The 23,664-nt window shown below is 38.9% G+C and overlaps 1 protein-coding gene across 10 annotated transcripts in view; it reads right to left on the bottom strand.

Annotated features, from left to right (window-relative positions):
- The window catches only part of CEP192 (centrosomal protein 192), a 157,370-nt gene that overhangs the window by 16,761 nt on the left and 116,945 nt on the right, over positions 1-23,664 (bottom strand). For 9 of the 10 annotated variants that reach the window (XM_038543931.1, XM_038543935.1, XM_038543936.1 and 6 more), the window contains 8 exons: positions 23,042-23,302; positions 22,679-22,794; positions 21,050-21,159; positions 17,427-17,577; positions 11,612-11,790; positions 10,897-11,020; positions 8,707-8,812; positions 8,036-8,240 (listed from right to left, as the gene is read on the bottom strand). In XM_038543931.1, the coding sequence (XP_038399859.1) occupies positions 8,036-8,240; positions 8,707-8,812; positions 10,897-11,020; positions 11,612-11,790; positions 17,427-17,577; positions 21,050-21,159; positions 22,679-22,794; positions 23,042-23,302 (1,252 nt within the window). The remainder of the gene's footprint in view (positions 1-8,035; positions 8,241-8,706; positions 8,813-10,896; positions 11,021-11,611; positions 11,791-17,426; positions 17,578-21,049; positions 21,160-22,678; positions 22,795-23,041; positions 23,303-23,664) is intronic. The other variant, XR_005362717.1, reaches the window with a different exon arrangement.

Genomic DNA, 23,664 nt, shown 5'->3' with positions numbered 1-23,664 from the left:
ATGCACCACAAACTGGACCAAACCCTTCAGGGCATCTGGAGAAGCCAATCGATTAGGTGGGTAGCTAATCAAAGGAGCTGCATCCTGTTGCCTTTGGAGGCCCCGGGAGCACGATTCCAGCAGCACAGGCCCCGGATCCCAGGGCGCTGGGACACAGCCCACCATCCTGTGCTCACCCCCGGGACAGGTAGAAGGGGGAGTGCATAGGACAGGGAACTCTCCTGCCGCTGGGCGCCCCGGAGTTGTGCAGGTCAGCGACCCCCACCACTGGAGCATCCAGGCCAGTGTGGACTGGGAGACTAGGGTAGTTACCCGCGGGGAGCTGACTCCAGGTCAGGACCTGGCTGCTGCCAGTGTGGTTGTTCCTCCTGGTGTCACCCTGTGCTTGGGAGGGGCGGGGCTGCCAGGGGACAGGGGACTCATTGGGTAAACAGCTCCCACTGAGCCGGCACCCGATTGGGGGGGGGGGGGGGCGGGGATCTCCCCCAGGTGCACACACCTGAGAATCAGCACAGTAAGCCCCTCCCCCAGAGACCAGCTGGAAGGACAGAGGAAGAGCAAGTCCTAGACCGAGCAGCGCTGGAAAGCTCCAGGGGGAGTCGAGGGATTTATAGTATATAGAACTAGAGGGTACCCTTCCTTTTTTTCCCTTTTCCCAGTACAACTCGTTTTTATATCAGACTAAAAATTTCCGGTATTTTTTCTCTTTTCCAACCTTAACTGTAATATTTTACCACCTCTTCATTTTTAAGTTTCTTCCTTTTTGACTTTCATATTTCTACACAATTATAGATCTATTTATAATTTATAATAGATTATAGATCTATTTTCCACTTCTACATTCCCTTCAACATACTCAATTTAATTTTGGGAGATATACAAGATGCAGGTTTTTGTTTTCTGTTTTTTTGTTTTTATCTGCCTCATTTTGTATTACAATGGTAGAAGTTAATACCTTCTAAAACATGACCAACATGCACCCAGAACCAAATGGTATACCGGGCTGGTTCATTTGGTGAGATTATATTCTCTCTTCATTCCCATTCTGCCCCCCTCTTTTATCTTGTTTATGTTTGGTGGTCAATGTTGGGGCCTTCTACAAGTATTGGTTTATATAAATTTGGGACTGAGCATCCTCTACCATAGAGAACAAAATATACTCAGAACCAAGAGGATCACCCTCTAGGACCCCTCAGGTAGACTACATTCTCCCTCCACTACCACTTCTTCACCACCACCATCTCCCAGACCCCCTCCTTTTTCTTTTTTTTTTTTTCCGTATCTTTTTCCCTTTTTTCCTCTTTACTTTTGCTTTCTGCTCTTCTTTTTTTCTTTTTTTTGGGGATTCTTGGCCTTTTACTTTTCACTACTTGTTTTAAAATTTATCACTTTAGTAGTCCTTTTTATTTTGTTCTGATCTTAATCATTTTCTAGTCTTTGATCTTGTCAGAATCATCTAGGATGAAATTTACTTAGGTCATCGTTGATATTCTTGACTCAGCCTGCTCATACAGCCACTTTGCACAGAGCAAAATGACTAGAAGGAAGAACTTCCCACAAAAGTAAGAATCAGAAACAGTAATCTCTGCCACAGAGCTACAGCATATGGATTACAATTCGATGTCAGAAAGCCAATTTAGAAGCACAATTATAAAGCTACTGATGGCTCTGGAAAAAATAATAAAGGATTCTAGAGACTTCAGGATTGCAGAATTTAGATCTAATCAGGCCGAAATTAAAAATTAAATGATTTGCAATCCACACTGGATGTCCTAACTACTAGGGTTAATGAGGTGGAAGACAGAGTGAGCAACACAGAAGACAAGTTGATGGCAAGGAAAGAAACTGAGGAAAAAGAGAAAAACAAGAGCCCATGAGGAAAGGTTAAAGGAAATAAATGATGGCTTAAGAAGGAAGAATTTACGTATAATTGGGGATACAAAAGAGGCCGAGGGACAGAGGGTCAGAAAGCATATTTGAACAAATCATAGCTGAGAACTTCCCAAATCTGGGGAAGGAAACAGGCACTCAGATCCAGGAGATAGAGGGCTCCCCCGTCCCCAAAAATCAATAAAAACCATTGAACACCTCAACATTTAACAGTGAAACTTAGAAATTCCAAAGATAAAGAGAAAATCCTTAAAGAAGTGATAGACAAGAGATGCTTAACTAATATGGGGAGAAGTATCAAATTATAGCAGACCTCTCCACAGAGGCCTGGCGGGCCAGAAGTGGTGGCATGATATATTCAGGGTACTAAATGAGAAGAACATGCCACCAAGGATACTTTATCCAGCTGTCATTCGGAATAGAACAAGAGATAAAGAGCTTCCAGGATAGGCAGAAACTGAAAGAATATGTGACCACGAACCGGTTCTGCAAGAAATATTAAGGGGAACCCTGTAAAAAAAAAAGGAGGGAGCCCAAAGAAACAATCCACAAAAACAGGGACTGAATAAGTATTACAATGACACTAAATTCATATCTTTCAATAGTTGCTCTGAACGTGAACGGGTTAAATGATCCCATCAAAAGATGCAGGGTTTCAAACTGGATAAAACAGCAAGACCCATCTGTTTGTTGTCTACAAGAGACTCATTTGAGACCTAAGGACACCTCCAGCCAGAAATTGAAAGGTTGGAGAACCATTTACCATTCAAATGGTCCTCAAAAGAAAGCTGGGGTAGCAGTCCTCATATCAGATAAATTAAAGTTTATCCCAAAGACTGTAGTAAGAGATGAAGAGGGACACTATATCATGTTTAAAGGGCCTATCAAACGAGAAGACCTAACAATCATGAATATTTATGCCACTAATGTGGGAGCTGCCCAGTATATCAATTAATAACCAAAGTAAAGACATACTCAGATAATAATACACTGGATGTAGGAGACTTCAACATGGCGCTTTCTCCAAGTAACAGATTTTTTTTCTTTTTTTCTTTTTTATTTTTTTAAAGATAATTTATTTATTTATTCATAGAGACACACACACACACACACACACACACACACACACACACACACAGAGAGGGAGAGCGGGGCAGAGACACAGGCAGAGGGAGAAGCAGGCTCCATGCAGGGAGCCTGACGTGGGACTTGATCCAGGGTCTCCAGGATCACGCCCTAGGCTGCAGGCGGCGCTAAACCACTGTGCCACCGGGGCTGCCCATTGACAGATTTTCTAAGCACAATAGCACCAAAGAAACAACGGGCTTAAATGATACACTGGACCAGATGGATTTCACAGATATCTACAGAACTTTCCATCTGAACGCAACTGAATACACTTTCTTCTCAAGTGCACATGGAACTTTCCCTAGGATAGAACACATACTGGGTCACAAATCAGGTCTCAACCGATACCGAAAGATTGGGATTGTCCTCTGCAGATTTTCAGACCACAATGCTTTGAAACTTGAACTTAATCACAAGAAGAAACTTGGAAGAAACTCAGACACGTGGAGGTTAAAGAGCATCCTACTAAAAGATGAACGGGTCAACCAGGAAATTAGAGAGGAATTAAAAAGATTCATGGAAACTAATGAAAATGAAGATACAGCGGTTCAAAATCTTTGGGATACAGCAAAAGCAGTCCTAAGAGGGAAATACATCACAATATAAGCATCCTTCAAAAAACTGGAAAAGACTCAAATACACAAGCTAACCTCACACCTATAGGAACTGGAGAAAGAACAGGAAATAAAGCCTACACCAAGCAGAAGAAGGGAGATAATAATGATTTGAGCAGAACTCAATGAAATAGAGACCAGAAGAACTGTAGAACAGATCAACAAAACCAGGAGTTGGTTCTTTGAAAAAATTCATAAGATAAACCATTAGCCACCCTTATTAATTTAAAAGAAAAAAGACACAAATAAAATCATGAATGAAAGAGAGAGATCACAACCAATACCAAGGAAATACAAATGATTTTTAAGAAGTATTATGAGGGCAGCCCAGGTGGTCCAGCAGTTTAGTGCCACCTTCAGTCCAGGGCCTGATCCTGGGGACCTGGGATTGAGTCCCAAGTGGGGCTCCCTGTGTAGAGCCTGCTCCCTCTGTCTGTGTCTCTGCCTCTCTCTCTCCCCCTCTCTCTCATGAATAAATAAATAAAATCTTTAAAAAAGAAAAAAGTATTATGAGCAGCTAAACACCAATAAATTAGGCAATTCAGAAAAAACGGACTCATTTCTGGAAAACCACAAGTTACCAAAACTGGAACAGGAAGAAGTAGAAAACTTGAACAGGCCAATAACCAAGGAGGAAATTGAAGCAGTCATCAAAAACCTCCCAGACACAAAAGTGCAGAGCCAGACTGCTTCCCAGGGGAATTCTAGCAAATGTTTCAAGAAGAAATAATACCTATTCTACTAAAGGTGTTCCACAGAGTAGAAAGGGACACAATACTTCCAAACTCATTTTATGAGGCCAGCATCACCTTAATTCTAAAACCAAAGACCCCACCAAATAGAGAAATTATGGACCAATAACCCTGATGAACACAGATGCAAAAATTCTCTCAAGAGACTAGCCAATAGGATCCAACAGTACATTAAGAAGATTATTCACCATGACCAAGTGGGATTTATTCCCAGAATGCAAGGGTAGTTCAACACTCGTAAAAACAATTGATGTGATAGATCATATCAACAAGAGAAAAGACAATAGACGCAGAAAAAGCATTTGACAAAATACAGCCTCCATTCCTGATCAAAACTCTTCAGAGTGTAGGGATAGAGGGACTTTCCTCAGTATCTTAAAAGCCATCTATGAAAAGTCCAAAGTGAGTATCATTCTCAAGGGCGAAACACTGAGAGCCTTTCCCCCTAAGATCAGGAACACAACAGGGATGTCCACTCTCACTCATTCAACAGTATTAGAAATCCTAGCCTCAGCAATCAGACAACAAAGAGAAATAAAAGGCATTTAAATTGGCCAAGAAAAAGTCAAATTCTTCCTCTTCACAGGTGACATGATACTGTACATACAAAACCCAAAAGACTCCACCCCAAGATTGCTAGAACTCATATAGCGAGTCAGCAGTGTGGCAGGTTACAAAATCAGTGCCCAGAAATCAGTGGCATATCTATACACTAACAATGAGACTAAAGAAAGAAATTAAGGAGTCAATTACATTTCTAATTACACCCAAAAGTAGAAGATACCTAGGAATAAACCTAACCAAAGAGGTAAAGGATCTATACCCTAAAAACTACAGAACACTTCTGAAAGAAATTGAGGAAGACACAAAGAGATGGAAAAATATACCATGCTCACGGATTAGATGAATATTGTGATAGTGTCTATGCTACCCAGGGCAACTTACACATTCAATGCAATCCTTATCAAAATACCATGGACTTTCTTCACAGAGTTGGAACAAATAATGTTAAGATTTGTGTGGAATCAGAAAAGACCCTGAATAGTCAGGGGATATTGAAAAAGAAAACCAGAGCCGGGGCCATCACAATGCTGGATATCAAGTTGTACTACAAAGCTGTGATCATCAAGACCATGTGTACTGGCACAAAAACAGACACACAGATCAATGGAACAGAACAGAGAACCCAGATGGGCCCTCAACTCTATGGTCAACTAATATTCAACAAAGCAGGAAAGACTATCCACTGGAAAAAGGACAGTCTCTTCAATAAATGGTGCTGGGAAAAATGGACAGCCACATGTGGAAAAATGAAACTAGACCATTCTCTTACACCAGACACAAAGAGAAACTCAAAATGGATGCGAGATCTAAATTTGAGACAAGATTCCATCAAAATCTTAGAGGAGAACACAGGCAGCACCCATTTTGAACTTGGTCACAGCAACTTCTTGCAGGATACTTCTATGAAGGCAAGGGAAACTAAAGCAAAAATGAACTACTGGGACTTAAGATAAAGCTTCTGCACAGCAAAAGAAACAGTCAACAAAACTAAAAGCCTACAGATTGGGAGTAGATATTTGCAAATGACAGATCAGATAAAGGGCTGGTATCCAACATCTATAAAGAACTTCTTAAACTCAACACCCAAGAAACAAAAAATCCAATCATGAAATGGGCAAAAGAGAGGAACAGAAATTTCACCAAAGATGACATAGACATGGCCAACAAGCACATGAGAAAATGCTCTGCGCATCACTTGCCATCAGGGAAATACAAATGAAAACCACAATGAGATCCCACCTCACACCAGTGAGAAGGGTGAAAATTAACAAGACAGGAAACAACAAATACTGGAGAGGATGTGGAGAAAGGGGAACCCTCTTGCACTGTTGGTGGGAATGTGAATTGGTGCAGCCACCCTAGAAAACTGTGTGGAAGTTCCTCAAAGAGTTAAAATTAGAGCTATCCTATGACCAAGCAATTGCACTGCTGGGGATTTACCCCAAAGATATAGATGCAGTGAAACGGCAGGACACCTGCACCCCAGTGTTCACAGCAGCAATGTCCACATGAGCCAAACTGTGGAAAGAGCCTTGGTGTCCCCTGACAGATGAATGGATAAAGAAGCTGTGGTCTATGTATACAATGGAATATTACTCAGCCATCAGAAAGGACGCATACCCACTATTTGCTTCGATGTGGATGGTTCTGGAGGGTATTATGCTGAGTGAAGTAAGTCAATCAGAGAAGGACAAACATTATATGGTTTCATTCATACAGAGAATATAAAAAATAGTGATTGGGATTATAGGGGAAAAGAGAGAAAATGAGTGGGAAAAATCAGAGGGTCAGACTCCTAACTCTGGGATAAGACTCCTAACAAGGGGTAGTGGAAGGGGAGGTGGGTGGGGGGATGGGGTGACTGGGTGACGGGCACTGAGAGGGGCACTTGACAGGTTGAGCAATGGGTGTTATAGATACTATACGTTGGCAAATTGAACTCCAATAAAAATATATACATATATTAAACAAAAAAAAAAAAAAGGAGAGAAGCTGTCAAATGAGTCTAGCAAACAAAGAGGGCTGCTAGTAAAGATTGGTGCTGAGCGGCATCTGAGAGCAGAGATGACAAATTTGTGGGAATAGGCAGAGTTTCCTGCAGCAGTGCTGTGCTGCTCCAGTACAGACCCGAAGCTGGTAGACAGCTGGTCTAATAAGGCCTGGAACCTCACCAGGCAGGAATGCAGAGGGAAGGGCACAAGGCAGTTAAGAATGCTCCTAAGGCAGTGATTTCAGAGACAGACCACAGAATTCAAGCCCAGGCAGCCCAGGCTGGGGTGCTGGAGAGTGGCCTGGATGTCTGACTGAGGCCAGAGAGCCGCTGGAACTCAGAGGATGTGAGTGGGGACGATGGAGCGAGGGGATGGGTGATAACCCGCAACGGACTGGCTTGACAGGCAGTGGAAACTGAGCATGAGTGCAAGACAGCCAGTGGGAGAGGCATGTCGTGAGGGCCAGGTGACAGAAGGCGTAAACCCTTTCCAATCCCAGTCATGCAGACTGAGCCATCACAGGGAGGGAGGTGGGAGGGAGGAAATGCAAAAGCCGTATTCTCTGGACGCTGGGGGAGTACTAGCAATACTGAGGGCCTACTAGGTGACACACACTATGCCAAGTGCTTTATATGTATTATTTCATTTATCTCTCAAAGCCCTCTGTGAGACGAGTCAATTATGATGGACATTTTGCAAATGGGGAAACTGAGTCTATCCATTTAGCCTCTGTAGCACCTCAAGTCTCACTAGTGAGGGGCAGAACCAAGTTTTCCCCTCTTTCTTCTTTTCTTCTGCTGCTAACTTACTAGCAGCTCTGGTAAAAGACAAGTGAGAGCTGGGGAGGGATGGTTCTGACCAGCGAGAATCTGAGATTCCTGGAACATAAACAGTTCTTAAACATTTTTCAATTTTTAGACTGCCCCAAATCTGGCCTGTCACTGAAATGACTGCCAAGGACCACCTGAGTCTCTCCCGAAAGAGGGGACAATTTGATCCCTATCCCTTATTTATCCCAATAAGGGTCACTAAGAACAGAGTGTTAGAGTCAACAGATCAGTGGCCATTTGAACTGTATATCCTTGTGATACCACACCTGAAGTTTCACCAGGTTCTGTTGCAGGAAAAGTAACAGTCTTATTTCTTATTTCAACTTTTGTGGAAGGTGGTTTTGTCATCGGCTTCACCAGATGACTAACAGAAGGATCAGTTTCTGGGGAAAGGATTCCAAATGAGCTGGAGGCCAAATGAGTAAGTTCTTTCTGGGTCAAGTCTTCTCGAATTTGAACTTTCACAACTTTCTGAAAGGAGCCAAATAAAGGAGATAAGACACAAGTGGAGCTATCATTTTAAAGAAAAAATTCTGATTTTTGAAACATGGTGGAGAAAAGTAATGCCAAACAAATGAAACATGGAGGAAGAGGAAGTTTATTTAGATCTCAAAGTAAAAAAAAAAAAACAAAAAACAAAAAAACCTCAAAGTAAATCTGTGACTCTCACCTCTCTCTCCCAACTCTCTTCTTTTTTAAAGCAGATTTTGCAAATTAATAATGGTTTCTAGGCTCCACTTTCTATTCATGCCCCTACCCAGGAGAATTGTTCAGATCACTAACAGGAAAACCCTGTGCTAACTTCTCCATCTGAATAAGTCTAGCTGGGCTGAAAGAACAGGCCCCTTCATTTCATGTCTGAAATACTAAGGCCAGTAAGGATAATGACACTTAAGCTGCAAAATAGGAAGAATGTTGCTTAAAAAAAACAAAGTACCTTCTGTCCATTGTCACAATGTATATAGATGAAACCACTCCATGGAAACATTGAATGTTTTGTGGATAAAGAGGAATTAGGACTCACGAGAATTTGTAGCTTACTCCTAAAAAAAAGAATTCAGTAATAAAAAACAAGAATACCCCATACTTTAATAGCAATAACCACAAGAATTATAAATACATTTTATCAATGAACAACTCTTTCCTTGTTGCTAATAAAGAACAGACAAGAGGTGAGATCCCATACATGTCTGCTTCTACATCACCCCTAAACTCAGTGACTAACAAAAAGTCGAGTGGCATAAAACCATGAACCTAAGGGGAAAACTCATGTGAAAACAGACCATACCATAGAAATATCATTTAAAAGCAATTCAGAAAAAAAATTTCTGGAGCGAAAGACCAATATACAAAAGCTCTCAGCCACTTGATAATAAAGAATGATATAGTCACAGTACAAAGAGAATGAAAGAGCTGGAAAGGAAACTGGAAGAAAAAGTGGGGTGGAAAAGAAAATAAAGACTTTTTTACCGAATTGCTAAAACTTTCCATGCTCATCGTTCTCCTCAAGAGCTATGGAATGTCAAAGAAAACTTTTTTTTTTTTAAAGATTTTTTAAAAAATTTATTTATTCACGAGAGACACGGGGGGTGGGGGGCAGAGACACAGGCAGAGGAAGAAGCAGGCTCCATGCAGGGAGCCCGATGTGGGACTTGATCCCAGGTCTCCAGGATCACACCCTGCCTGAAGGAGGCGCTAAACCCCTGAGCCACCCGGGCTGCCCTCAAAGACGACTTTTAAATGTGGACAACATAATCAGATTTGTGACTCAGAAGAAACAACTAGTTACAAAAGACACTTTGGCACACATGTCAAAAATGGCAGAGCAAGGGCACCTGAGTGGCTCGGATGGTTAAGCATTTGCCTTTGGCTCAGGTCATGGTCTCAGGGTTCTGGACTGAGCCCCATGTTGGGCTCCTGGCTCAGCCCAGCTTCTCCCTTCTTCCTCTGCTACTCTTGCACTGTTCATGCTTGCTCTCTCTTTTTTTTTTTTTTAATTTTTATTTATTTATGATAGTCACAGAGGGGGGAGGGGGGCAGAGACACAGGCAGAGGGAGAAGCAGGCTCCATGCACCGGGAGCCCGACGTGGGATTCGATCCCGGGTCTCCAGGATCGCGCCCTGGGCCAAAGGCAGGCACCAAACTGCTATGCCACCCAGGGATCCCCGCTCTCTCTTTCAAATAAATAAAATCTTTAGAAAATGGCAGAGCAAGAGTATTTTCCTTTGCTAATAGCTAAGTATGTGGGGGGATATTAAAAGTAATTTGTGGAACAATCTGTTCTATAATTTCCCTATCTTTTCAACCATTAATTAGTAAATGTTTAATAGATTGCTCCTAGGAATATTTCCCCGGACTATGCTTAACCATACCTTAAGTCAGTATTAACCAACTGAACTCTCCTTAAATGGACACTTCATCACTTTGCAAAAGTAAATAAACTTCATGTTGCTCTTCTGCAAAGTTGCCATTCCCAAATAGGAAGTAACTTTCAGAATGCTCTGTGCCAACCCAGATGAAGCCCCTGGAAAGCTGCAGAACTGCAGCTCCTATCAATAATTAAGCTGCACAGAGAGGACAGCTGCTTATCAGTATTTGGTCCCCAAGACTTCCTTCTTAGAATACTATTTGTAAAACATAGCGAGCTAGGTAAGATTCAGACATATTAAAAGTCAGGAAGCTTTGTCTATAAAATGTCCCTTAGACAAAACCAGCAGAATAAGTTGAGCCAAACCCAGGGCAATGAAGGACAGAACCATCTGGGCCTTAAAAACCACCATCCTTCATTATCTGCTCAGTCACATCCCTTGCTTTGTAATTTGCTACACAGAGTAATAAATCTGCACAATCTGATGTTTTCCATTCCAGGAAATCTTTCCCACCTTATTCATGTCCCTTAACCCTTTTAGGCTGTATACACCATAAGTTCTGTGGACATGGGCTCTACTCTGCTAAGGAGCATGAGCCTTGAATGACACTGTAGTCCCACAAAACCACATGGAGCTCTGCACAGGGAGCATATGATAAAATTCTACTGAATAAATTAAAATGGCAAATATTTGATCCTTCAAAAGTCACCATGCTAACATCTGAATACTACCTGGAGGAAAGGGAAATCATACTTACTCTGGTGGGATAAATCCATGTTGTGGTGTTACTGTAAGGCAATGTGCCGGCCAGTATAACTCAAATTTTAGTAACCTAATGGAATTATTTAAAATCTGGAAACGTGCAGTTTTTGCCAGACCACCTATCAGATAAATAAAATGTAACTTATGTTTAGTATTAGTGGAGAGAAAAAACCAGAACACTCCATGTGTTAATAAGCAGTAAAAACAAATCCTAAATACTCTACCAACTTAATTTTGCTTTATATGAATTTCAAATCCCTATAAAATAAGACCATTTTATTTTTAAACTACAAAGACACTGAACAAAGAGAAAAAAAGGACATCTGGAAATTGTTACCACTGGTCTTATCTTGGGTCTTATCTAGATTTGTTCCTACTCTGAACCAACTGTGTCAATGTTAAGAGCAAAAGACATCAAGTACCAAATGAGTTCTTTGGGGTGAGGGATGAGGTAGGAGGAAGGGCCCATGGATGAGCAGCCCTGCCATACAGAGAACTGGGAGCTTGGTATGAGGACAATGGCCTTATGCTGGACAGTGCTCAGGATGAATGTGAGGTGGGTCTCAGTAGGGGAGGGGAGGACCTGCATAAGCCGTAGGTCACATTTGAATATAGTTCAAGTATATTTCCTAGATGAGCAATGGGATCAGAGTGAGTACATCCTTGGTTTCCAAAGTGCACTGCTGTTGTGGTATTGTTGATATACTCACAAGGAGAAGGGGCCATCAAAATCAAGTGTTCAGGTTGGACAGTCCACATTTCCCTGGAGGATGATTTATCTTGAGGTGGGCAAGCGGCTTGTGAAAGAAGTGGAGAACCTTGAGGACCTTTAACTGGTAAAACATCCAAAGAAACATTGCCACCATGTTTCCCAGAACTGTCAGATTCACTGTAGAGACAGAAAGAGAAAGGGGGAGATGAAAAAAATAAAAAATGATAAAAAGCTTATGACTAAGGATGTTAACTATTTGCCAAACACTGCAAAGGAAATACCATGGTTTCTCACCAACATTTTACTGTGAGGTTTTTACTTTTTGGTTGTACAGAATTTGTGTATTAAATATAATAATGTTCTGCTTAATAAAAAAGATAAGAAGCCAGACTTTGTCACATTTTTATATTAATTCTTCATAAGTCTAAAAACATTTGGATAAAACTAAAAGTGCATTATGTAATATACTATGTATGTCTCATGGAAGAAAAATTCTTCATTGTGTATTCTTAATGTTATTAATATTAATTCTTTTTTTTTTTTTTTAATTTTTTTTAATTTTTATTTATTTATGATAGTCACACACAGAGAGAGAGAGAGAGAGGCAGAGACACAGGCAGAGGGAGAAGCAGGCTCCATGCACCGAGAGCCCGATGTGGGATTCGATCCCGGGTCTCCAGGATCGCGCCCTGGGCCAAAGGCAGGCGCCAAACCGCTGCGCCACCCAGGGATCCTAATTCTTAATAAAAATATATTATAGGTCAAATATTGTTATACTAATCTTTCATCAGTAATTTCTTTCCTGTCTTGACTTTAGCATGCCATCTTAAGTCTCTTAAAAGATTGGAAAACCACCCAATATTAAGAATTTTTTAAAAACAAAACTTTTTTTTTTGCCATGCTAAGTCTTTTATTTATTTACATTTTTTTAATTGGAGTTCAATTTGCCAACATACAGCATAACACCCAGTGCTCATCCCATCAAGTGCCCCCCCCTCAGTGCCCATCACCCAGTCACCCCCACCCCCCGTCCACCTCCCTTTCTACCATCCCTTGTTCGTTTCCCAGAGTTAGGAGTCTCTCATGTTCTGTCTCCCTTTCTGATATTTCCCACTCATTTTTTCTCCTTTCCCCTTTATTCCCTTTCACTATTTTTTATATTCCCCAAATCAATGAGACCATATAACGTTTGTCCTTCTCCGACTGACTTATTTCACTCAGCATAATACCCTCCAGTTCTATCCATGTCGAAGCAAATGGTGGGTATTTGTCGTTTCTAATGGCTGAGGAATATTGTACACATATATTGTACAATATATGTGTATTGTATATTCAATATTGTATATTGAATATTGTACACATATATCACATCATCTTTATCCATTCATCTTTTGATGGACACCGAGGCTCCTTCCACAGTAAAAACAAAACTCTTTGTATCTCTAACTTTTAAATGGTTTCATGATGCTAACACCAAAGAAAGGGTCTGGGCAAAATACTATGGTAAGAAATGCTGATAAGGTTTAAGGGGATTTTTATTAAGTGTTAGAAGTGTTTAGCTTTAGATTACAAAAAACTGGTAATTCAAATGAAATTTATAATCACAGAAGCACATGATTTAACTAAAGTTCATTGGGGCATTGCCCAAATTTTCCTACTATACAGCAGAACTCCATCTTTGTTTAAAGTAGTCATTTAGCAAACAGAGGAATCTTCTCCTCACCCTCTTATCTGCTCCTTTTCCAATCAGACTGCCCCAGGAACAGAGATATAATGGAGGCAACAAACAAAAGTGAGAAACAATTTTAAAAAAATTATAAAGCTACTTCCTTGGCTGTTTAGTTTCCTAAGAACTAGTTCCTCACAATTTAAGTGGTTTTCAAGATAATTTTTAACATCTGTAACTATGACCTTTAATTCTTTTTTTTTTTTTTTTTTTATTTATGATAGTCACAGAGAGAGAGAGAGAGGCAGAGACACAGGCAGAGGGAGAAGCAGGCTCCATGCACTGGGAGCCTGATGTGGGATTCGATCCCGGGTCTCCAGGATCGCGCCCTGGGCCAAAGGCAGGCGCCAAACCGCTGCGCCACCCAGGGATCCCGACCTTTAATTCTTTGATTGAATATCTTAGAAAAGAACTATCATTTAAAGTATAGTGATTCTTTTAATTTTAATACATTATTGAACTCAGGTTGCTAATATTTTGTTGAGGATTTTTGCATCCGTGTTCATCAAGGATATTGACCTGTACTTTTCTTTTTTTACAGTGTTTTTGCCTGGTTTCCATATCAGGATAATGTTGGCCTCATAAAATGAGTTTAGAAGCCTTCCTTCCTCTTTAATTTTTTGGAATAATGTGAGAAGGACAGATACTAGCTTTAATACAGTGAAGGAGGGATCCCTGGGTGGCGCAGCGGTTTGGCGCCTGCCTTTGGCCCAGGGCGCGATCCTGGAGACCCGGGATCGAATCCCACGTCGGGCTCCCGGTGCATGGAGCCTGCTTCTCCCTCTGCCTGTGTTTCTGCCTCTCTCTCTCTCTCTGTGTGACTATCATAAATAAATAAAAATTAAAAAAAAAAAATACAGTGAAGGAAATCATCAAAATAAAAAGGCAACCTACTGAAAGGGAGGGGATACTTGCAAATCAAGTATCTGATAAGAGGTTAATATCCAAATGATAAATAACTTCTACAACTCAGTATCAAAAAAATAAATAGCCTGATTAAAAGCAGGCTATGAGCAGAGGATTTAGAATGCAAACTCGTGCAGTCCCTGTGGAAAATAGTATGGAGTTTCCTCAAAAAATAAAAATAAACCTAGCATATTTGACCCAGCAATTCTACTCTAGGTATTTATCCAAAGAAAATGAAAATACCAATCTGAAGAGAGCCTTGCATCCTGATGTTCACTGCAGCATTATTTAAAATAGTCAAGATATCAAAGCACCTATGTCCATGATAAATGAATGGATAAAAATGTGGTTTACCTACCCGCTGGGTATTAGTCATAAGAAAGAATGAAATCTAACCCCATTTGTGACAACATGCACCTAGAGGGTATTATGCTAAGTGAAATACGTCAGACAGAGGAAGACAAGTAATGATTTCATTTACATGTGGAATCTAAAAAACAAAACCAATGAACAGACAAAACAAAACAGGAACACTCTTAGATATAGTAAGCTGTTGGTTACAGGAGGCAGGGAGAGCAGCTGGGTGTGAGTGAAACAGGTGAAAGGGATTAAGTGGTACAAACTTCTAGTCATAAATAAATTATGAAGATGTAATATACAGCAAAGGGAATATAGTCAATAATAGTGCAAAAACTTTGTATGGTAACAGAGGGGTAACTAGACTTAGTGTGGGGACCATTTCATAATGTATAAAAATATCCAATCACTATGATGTACATCTGAAACTAATAGGATATTCTGAGTTATACTCTAATATATTTTTTAACTATAGGGAAGAGGGCAAGCTAGGATGAGTTGGGATGCCCCATGTGGGTGTGTGAGCTCTCATTTGGTGGCTGGGATTTGCATAAAACTCTCAGCCAGTATGAGTTGGCAACACTGTGTCAGGGTAACAGCCCATATGATAAGAAGACTGGTTAAAAACAGGAGGATTGAGTAAATGCAAATATACTGGGGATAATGAAGCCAGGATTCTCAGTATTGGAAATATCAGTGTAAGCTCATGATTTCAAGATATTTATAAACAGGTTTGGATACACATGGATTTATATATAAATGCATATATATTTCCTAGCTCTATCCACTGAGGGGGCCTAGAAATAGTAACACCTGAAAAGCAGGACACTTACTATTTACATCCCAGTTTCTAATACTATTCTCTCCATTAAAAGGAACCAGAACTTCTATTCCAGGGCTAGGATGGGGAAAGTGTATGTCAAACCTAGAATATCCATTGTGCCAGTGAATAATGAGCCAGGTTAAGTGACCAAATGATGACAGTAAAGGATTAATACTGAATCCATCAGTCCATCCTGATATAAATACACAGAAGGGAGTAAAGTAAATCTCTTCCTTATTGTGGAATGACAACTCGTAAACGTAGACAAAATCAGAAAAATCACCATTTGGTAAATAAGACTACTAACGCGATTCACATAATCATCATCACGGGGTACTACAAGTGTGATAAGGAGCAAGATAACTCATCATCTCTAAGGATCTCCCTTTAAGACATTAGTTAGCTACAGTGGAGAAACCTGGCAGACACCATTTTAATGAAGTTGATAGAAGATACATGGAGAAAACAAACAGCATCACTTCTGTGGTGTGAGCAACATTTTATAGAGTAACTGGTCTATATTCTACAAAAACATCAAGGTCACTGATGAGAAAAGGGCAAGCAGCTGGCCTGTACCTATTTTCTCATTTTTTACTAGGGAATGCCCAGGAAAAAAGAAAGCTCATTTGGTCAAACCCCTTGTGATCTTCCTAGTGACATCTCCCAGCAAACCTACTAATTTACTTTTCTATGGAATGCTTATAACAGAATGTTCCTGGTCTGTCTAGAATTGGTTATGGTAAAGAAATCTGAAATTTATGAATTTATGCAGCATAGCTGTTTGAAAAAGTATCACATAGGGTATGTAATTATACAAGTATAAAACAGAGCTTTTGCAATTGAAACAGCTCTCCCTTTTGTGTGAGCAATGTATCACATGCACAACTCAGAGACCTCAGGTTAAATTTGAACCAGAGTAGAGTATTAATGTTGCAAAAAGGGCCTAGGAAGCATCATTAGCAATCCTGATTTCCTCATGTTTCATCTAAAATTATTACTAAAACTTAGTTTTGGGTAGTATCTTTGATTTTGTGGCTCTGATCTGATGATCCAACCCTCTGCGTTCCATCATGAAAGAGAAGGACAGATGGGGGAAGTGCTCTATATTGAAAGAGGGTAAGGTAAGGTGGGTGGGGATAGGGTGACTGGGTGAAGGGCATGAGGAGGACACATAAGATGAGCGCTGAGTGTTGGCAAATTGGATTTAAATAAAATAGAATTAGGAAAAAAAAAAAAAGAATTAGGGATGCCTGGGTGGCTTAGTGGTTGAGTATCTGCTTAGGATGTGATCCCAGGGTCCAGGGATCGAGTCCCGCATCAGGCTCCCTTTGAGGTGCCTGCTTCTCCCTCTGCCTATGTCTATGTCTCCGCCTCTCTCTGTGAGTCTCTCATGAATAAATACAATCATTTTTAAAATAAATAAAATATAATTTAAAAATTAAAAAAATTTAAAAGAAAGAGATGGTAAAAGAAGACAGGCTATATAAATGTAATGTGTGATCTCAGATTAGATTCTGGGCCAAAGAGGAAAAGGAAAGAGGAAGTTTCTTGCTTATTTCTTTAATTGTTAAAGGACTTTATTAGGGAACTGGGGAATTTGCATGCAATCTGTAGACTAGATGTCAGTACTTTAACAATATTAAGGTCCTAATTTTGATGGGCTTACTATAGCTATTTAGGAGAGGGTCTGTGTTTTTAGGAACCTTAGGACAAACTGGTCATCATGCCGGCAACTTACTCTTAAATGATTCAGAAATAAGTTATATATACATGAAAGACAGTAAGGTAAATGTGGTAAAATGTTAGCAACTGAGAAATCTCAATGAAAGAAGCATATCTACCATTTTTAAACTTTTCTGTAAATTTGAAATTATTTCAACTTAAACTAAAATATAAAGATGAAATAATAAACACGTTGAGGCAAAAAAAAGTAGAGAAAAAATGAACTCTACTATGAATTAAATTATCTTGAAATCTGGTGAGATGTTTTGTCTGTCTTACCTTTTAGATTCTAAGCTAAGTTTGGAAGAAGGCTGAAGGAATTCACTGCTAGACACAGAATCTCTGAATTCTCCAATTACTGAAAGTATAATTTTGCGCATATTTCCATAGAAGAGCTGAATATCATTTGGTCGTTGGGGAAGATCATACACTGAAACAGAAAATAATGTTTGAAATACATTGAGTCTTCACATAATCACACCACAAAGTAACAGATAAACTTATACATCTACGGCCACAGAATATTATTTTCTTAGGTTGAGGGTGGGTGACATTTGAGGTTTACTGCCACTGACTAGCATGAAATTATAGGCAGCTCAGGCCCTGGCCTTGGATGTGGTAACTTCACTTCTCTAAACTCTAGTCTCCCCAAAGATAATATCAAGTAACAATCTTTTCTCAGGGGTTGTCCTGAGCATTAAAGTACAATGTGTTTAAAGCTACATATACAAGAAGCTGACTGTGGGCCAGGTACTGTTCTAGTTCCTTCATGCATATTAATCTAGTTAGCTTTCACAACTCTTTGGGGGTAGGTATATATTATCTCCACTTCAAGGATGAGGAATCTGAAGCACAAAGAGGTTAGGGATTCACAATTTATAAGTGGTGGTCTCACAGACATTAACTTTAGCAAATCTAGAAACCAGGCAATAATATAACTAAATACTGCCGATTAATAAAATAGTTCTAAAGTGGAAAATCTCTATATTAGTCCACCTGAATTTTTATATACAAGAAATTTTATAGAAGGTACTTGTATTCTACACTTAAATTAGACATTAAGAGGGGTGCCTGGGTGGCTCAGTCAGTTAAGCATCTATCTGACTCTTGATCTCAGGGTCATGAGTTCAAGCCCCATGCTGGATGTGGAGCCTACTTAAAAAAAAAATAGTAAATTAGACATTAAGAATTAGACTTTTAAAAAAGATTTTATTTGAGAGAGAGAGAGAGAGAGAGAGAGAGAGAGAGAGAGAGAATGCATGAGCAGGGGGAGAAGAAGAAGCAGGCTCTCCACCAAGCAGGGAGCCCGACACGGGATTCGATCCCAGGACCCTGGGACCATGACCGAAGCCGAAGGCAGATGCCCAACCCACTGAGCCACTCAGGTGCCCAAGAATTAGACTTTTTTTTTTTTTTTTTTTTTAATTTATGATAGTCACAGAGAGAGAGAGAGAGAGAGGCAGAGACACAGGCAGAGGGAGAAGCAGGCTCCATGCACCGGGAGCCCGACGTGGGATTCGATCCCGGGTCTCCAGGATTGCGCCCTGGGCCAAAGGCAGGCGCTAAACCGTTGCGCCACCCAGGGATCCCAGAATTAGACTTTTTAAATTAAAAATTGTTAAAAGAATATAGTAAGCATAAATTGAAATTTATAATAAGAAAGATATCGTTTAAATCAAGTGTGAAAATATTTGCCACAAATCACAAATTTCCAAAAGCAAGATTATAAAGACCTGTAATAGCAATGTGCTCAAACAAATACTATTCAAAATAATCATGTAAAAAAGTTCAACTGCAACATTTCCATAGGTGATCTACTATACAAACCAATGCAACACAAAGTGGGAATGGTTTTTCCCTTCCTCTGGACAATAACTACACCATCTCAAGGAAACTAGTATTCTAGTGTCTCAAAGACCTACCTGAAGTCCCAACTCAACCCCATCTTAGATAGGTGGTCTTGATGGATTACTTGAGCTCTTAGTTAGGTATGTCAACACAACCCTTAATATAATACATTTCTTGAATTTCTGTACACGCAGCTCCCTTTCCTTGGAATATCTTTCCCCATGCTGGTCCCCAGCCTCTCTATCTTGTCAACTCCTCATTCTTCAAGATACCTCAAAAAGTCATTTCATTTTAAATGGGGTACCACCCTTTTTCTGTATTCTTCAGATTCCTTTTTTTTTTTTTTTAATTCTCCAGATTCCTAAACACAGCTCATCATGGCCCTTTGCATATCCTACTTTAATCACTTGTCTTCCCCTTAGTCTGGAGGAACCTAAAGGGCAAGGACTGCATCTTTCACTTCTACAATCAATAAATGAAATGTTGCTGAATCATGCAACTGTGCCGAGTTCTAAACCACTACGAACTCATGCTACCTACTTTTAATCACATTTTCAGGATTGTTGTGGTGTGTTACTAAGTGCTTTCATCTACAAAGCATAATTCAGTTTAACTCCTTTATTTTGGGGGATCTTTCTTACGAAGAAGAGATAAAGAAGATAAAGCTGAGAGGAGATTAAATGGCAAAGATGGGTCTTGAATTGTTTCAATTCCAAATCCAAGGTCTTTCCATACTCTGCTCCCTTAACACATTGCTGACAAGATCAATTTTCAAATCTTTTCACTATTTTTAACTCACCCCCTCCCTACTGTCCCTTTGAGCAGATGATCTAGCCTAATTACCAAAAAGATCATGAACTATTCTACATCACCTCTACATAGGCATAAATATCCTTTTATCATTTCATATTTTACAAGTTATAAATCTTTCACCATTAAAAAAACGAGAAAACGAAAATGGGGGAAAAAAACACTACCACCTGAAATTCTACTACCAGAACATAACCACACCATATTTGGTGTGTATACTCCTGCAATTTTATCTATGTAGCTGTATATAGACACATTAAATTATTTTTATCAGGAGATCTTAGTATGTAAACTTTAAAATAATTTTTATTAATGACGAGCTTTCTCATGTCATTTACTATAGAATCATATCATTGCTTTAATTGCTTCAACATATTCTATTACATAATTAAACAATGCCTTATTCTTGGACATTTAGGTTACTTTTAACTTCTTTCTGTTATAAACAATACTGTGGTGAAAATCTGTCCATTTTTACATAATTTGTATGTCTCAATACATACTTTTTACATCAGTAATAAACACCATTAGATGCTTAAACAACTCAGCTCAAATAGAATTAAATATCTAGGTTGGAATTATTCCACTGCTGTCTTTTTTGGATTTTAATTTCCAACATTATATCCTCCATAAATTGTACAACAGACACAGAAATCTCAAACTGAGTTTGAGTGTGCAATCACTAAATCTTTTTTTTTTTTTTTAAGATTTTATTTATTTATTCATGAGAGACAGAGAGATAGAGATAGAGAGAGAGGCAGAGATACAGGCAGAGGGAGAAGCAGGCTCCATGCAGAGAGCCGGACGTGGGACTCGATCTGGGGTCTCCAGGATCACGCCCTGGGCTGAAGGCAGGCGCTAAACTGCTGAGCCACCAGGGCTGCCCCTGCAATCACTAAATCTTAAATAGTAATTACTTTGAATTCAATGACCATTCTCCTCCTATTTACAAGTCTACCCAAAGAATAGGTGCCATAGTACGTGATAACATCTAACATTTACATAGCAAAGCTCTCTCATGTTATCTTCACAGTTCTGTATGGATGAGAAGTTAGATATTATAACTCTCATTTACAAAAAAGAAAACAATCTCAGTGACATCCAAAGTCATACAGCAGATGTGTGGCTCAAACTCAGCCTGATTCCATAGTCTAAACTAATACTCATCTTCTTTATAACACATCCCTGGATCCAGATACATCTTTTGGGTCATTGGTAGTATTAAGACATGCTGAAATTCTTACCTTCAGTTACTAGTAACTCATCCTGAAATGTCTCAGCAAAATCAACGTTCTGCAGCACACTATGTTCTGGAAGCACTTGTTCTATAATCCCTGGTTTATGCAAAAGGGCTCTGCCAACAGAGGATTTTATTCAAAAATGATTTTACATAAATTAGATTTTCCTTAGTGTACGTGGCAAATCTCACAAATAGCATGCATAATGCATTAGTATTTTGATCTCATGTCTTAAATCCTAATATAGGTATTTTTAAAAGAAAATTTGTTTTGGAAATTTCCTTGAAAGTTATACATGGTAGCATAGTCATTGCTTTCAGTTAAATATGAACATCAAAACAAGAGCTCCCTAATATAGAAGTAGAGAGAAGAGTAAAATTAGATTCTCTTCAGGTCTTACATTTTCATTTGTAAGAATTTGATCATAGTTAGGAATTTGTCTCAAGAAAAAAAGAATATGCCAAGAACATAAGTTAGATGTCAGAGAGAGACATTTAAATCGCCATATAACTATATTTACCTGGCCCCTTCTAAAGAATCTTTGAGGTGAGAGAACTGAAATGTAAATTTCTAATACTCAGATGTCCACAAACCAAAGAAACCTCATTGCTATATACATGTGGCAAAGAGGTTTTTATGAGGGGGGGAAAGCCCAAACGTGGTCATCTAATTTCTCCAAATGTCTGTTTCCATATCTAAAATACTTAAGTGAGAAACAAAACCAGATTCAAAGCTGAGCTCTTTATATTGGGTCTATTCTAACATTATGTAGCAGCCTGTCATTCAAGTCTCTTTTTAAACGTCCCAACAACCCCTCACTCAACAGATCAAAAATAAAACAATTTCCTAAATTATGTATCAGAATAAAATATAGCAGAGCACAAAGGGTTAGAAGAAGGAAATGCTGGTATAAGCATATAACCCTCCCCTACTAGGAGCTAATGAACACATGAAACGTTGTGAGCCTCACTCATTTTAGTATATTCAGGCCCTCTAGGCTAAGGCAACAAAATTTTATCATACAAGAACTCTGAATTCAACATATAAAAAAGTTACCTATGTTTAAATCACATCTAAATCTAAATGTCTAAGTTTGACAAGATTTTTGTATACGATATTTAGAGGTACCAAATTTCCTAGAAGTACATGCATCAAGCTAGCCAAGTTAAACACTCTACACATTTCTAAATACAACTTGATCCTTTCAAATAATTCACAACATTCCCAGAAATACTACAAGTGAGTCAGGTGTGTTTATACACAAAATATTCTTTCAGTAGTTCTTAAATCTTTTCTAAAATTGACCTACCATCATTAGGAAGATTGTCCTATTATAAGAAGTCTGAGGTGCCTATTTGCATACAGGAAAAGAGGCACAATACAATACATATGTCTAGAAAACAAGGCACATTACAAATATAGCAGATGAGTTTCCTATAGGCATTTCTTCCTCACATCATGTCGGACTACCAGCTATACAAATTTTATCAAGCTTTTCTTTTTTTTTTTCAAGCTTTTCATCCACCAGTTCACTAACAAGTAGCTGACCATGTTCTATAACTTTCAAATTCCAAATCGTTTTTAAGCCTTCACTATTTCTACTGAACAGTTTCCCAAACCATCTAAATAACCTACCTTCGATACTGCTGCCTCGAAATTTCATCACCACCAAAGAAGTATATAGTTGACAGTTCTGTTGTGGTTGTGTAATTGTTCTTTGTGTCTAACGGATTATATATTATAGTAACATCCTGATGCCAAGAAAAAAAAAATCAGGAGTGAATATTAAATATTTTCTTTGAGTCACTTCATTGTGAATTAACTCTAATATGAGTCTACACGATCAGTAGACATGGGTGCATATGATAGCACTTCTAAGATCAGGTAAGTATTTCCACCCCTTTATTACTTTCAAATACTATTTTTTAGCCATAAAATACATAATTCTTAATTTCACTTAAAAATGAGTTCGTATTTTTAGTGCTGAGACATACTTACTTCTCGTGTTTTTTCTTTGAGCACAAATTTATCTGGAAAAATCCTTAGTACTTTAGGATCCAGCAAAACTTTTTTCTGAGAATCCTTAAAACCTATTGCTTTTACAAAAGCTGCCCGAGAGCCGGTGTTATGAACAGAAAAAACAATTCTACTTTCTTTGCCAGGTATTAAGTCATTCACTGTTACCATGTAACTGTCAGATAACTTCTTAACATCTTCCAAAATAAGATTACTTGTTCCTCCATATCCAGACAAAGGTATCTAAAAGCAGAAAATATATACATCCAGAATTATTTTTTATGTAAGCAGAAAGCAAAGATTAAATTATAGGCAAAAACCCCCCAAATATAATTAAAATTATAATTATTGTGTACTTTAGCTAGTAGTTACCCCACTTCCAGTCCAGCATTATATTAAAGAACTTAGAACAAAAACAAAGAGTTGCAAAATTATTTACCTTCCAATATGCTAAATTATTTCATTGTTATAAATGCAAGCTTAGATGATAAAGGAATAAAAAAATTAGTATAGATAAACTTGCTTAGGAAGTGTTTAGGGTGAAACATACTGATATTTGTGATTTACTTTTAAATGCATAAAAAAGATGAATGGTTGGATATGGG

Source organism: Canis lupus, chromosome 7 (genome assembly GCF_011100685.1).
Source record: "Canis lupus familiaris isolate Mischka breed German Shepherd chromosome 7, alternate assembly UU_Cfam_GSD_1.0, whole genome shotgun sequence".
Classification (NCBI taxonomy): domain Eukaryota; kingdom Metazoa; phylum Chordata; class Mammalia; order Carnivora; family Canidae; genus Canis; species Canis lupus.
The sequence above is the reverse complement of the archived record's forward strand: the minus strand, read 5'-3'. Positions and strand labels throughout refer to the sequence as shown.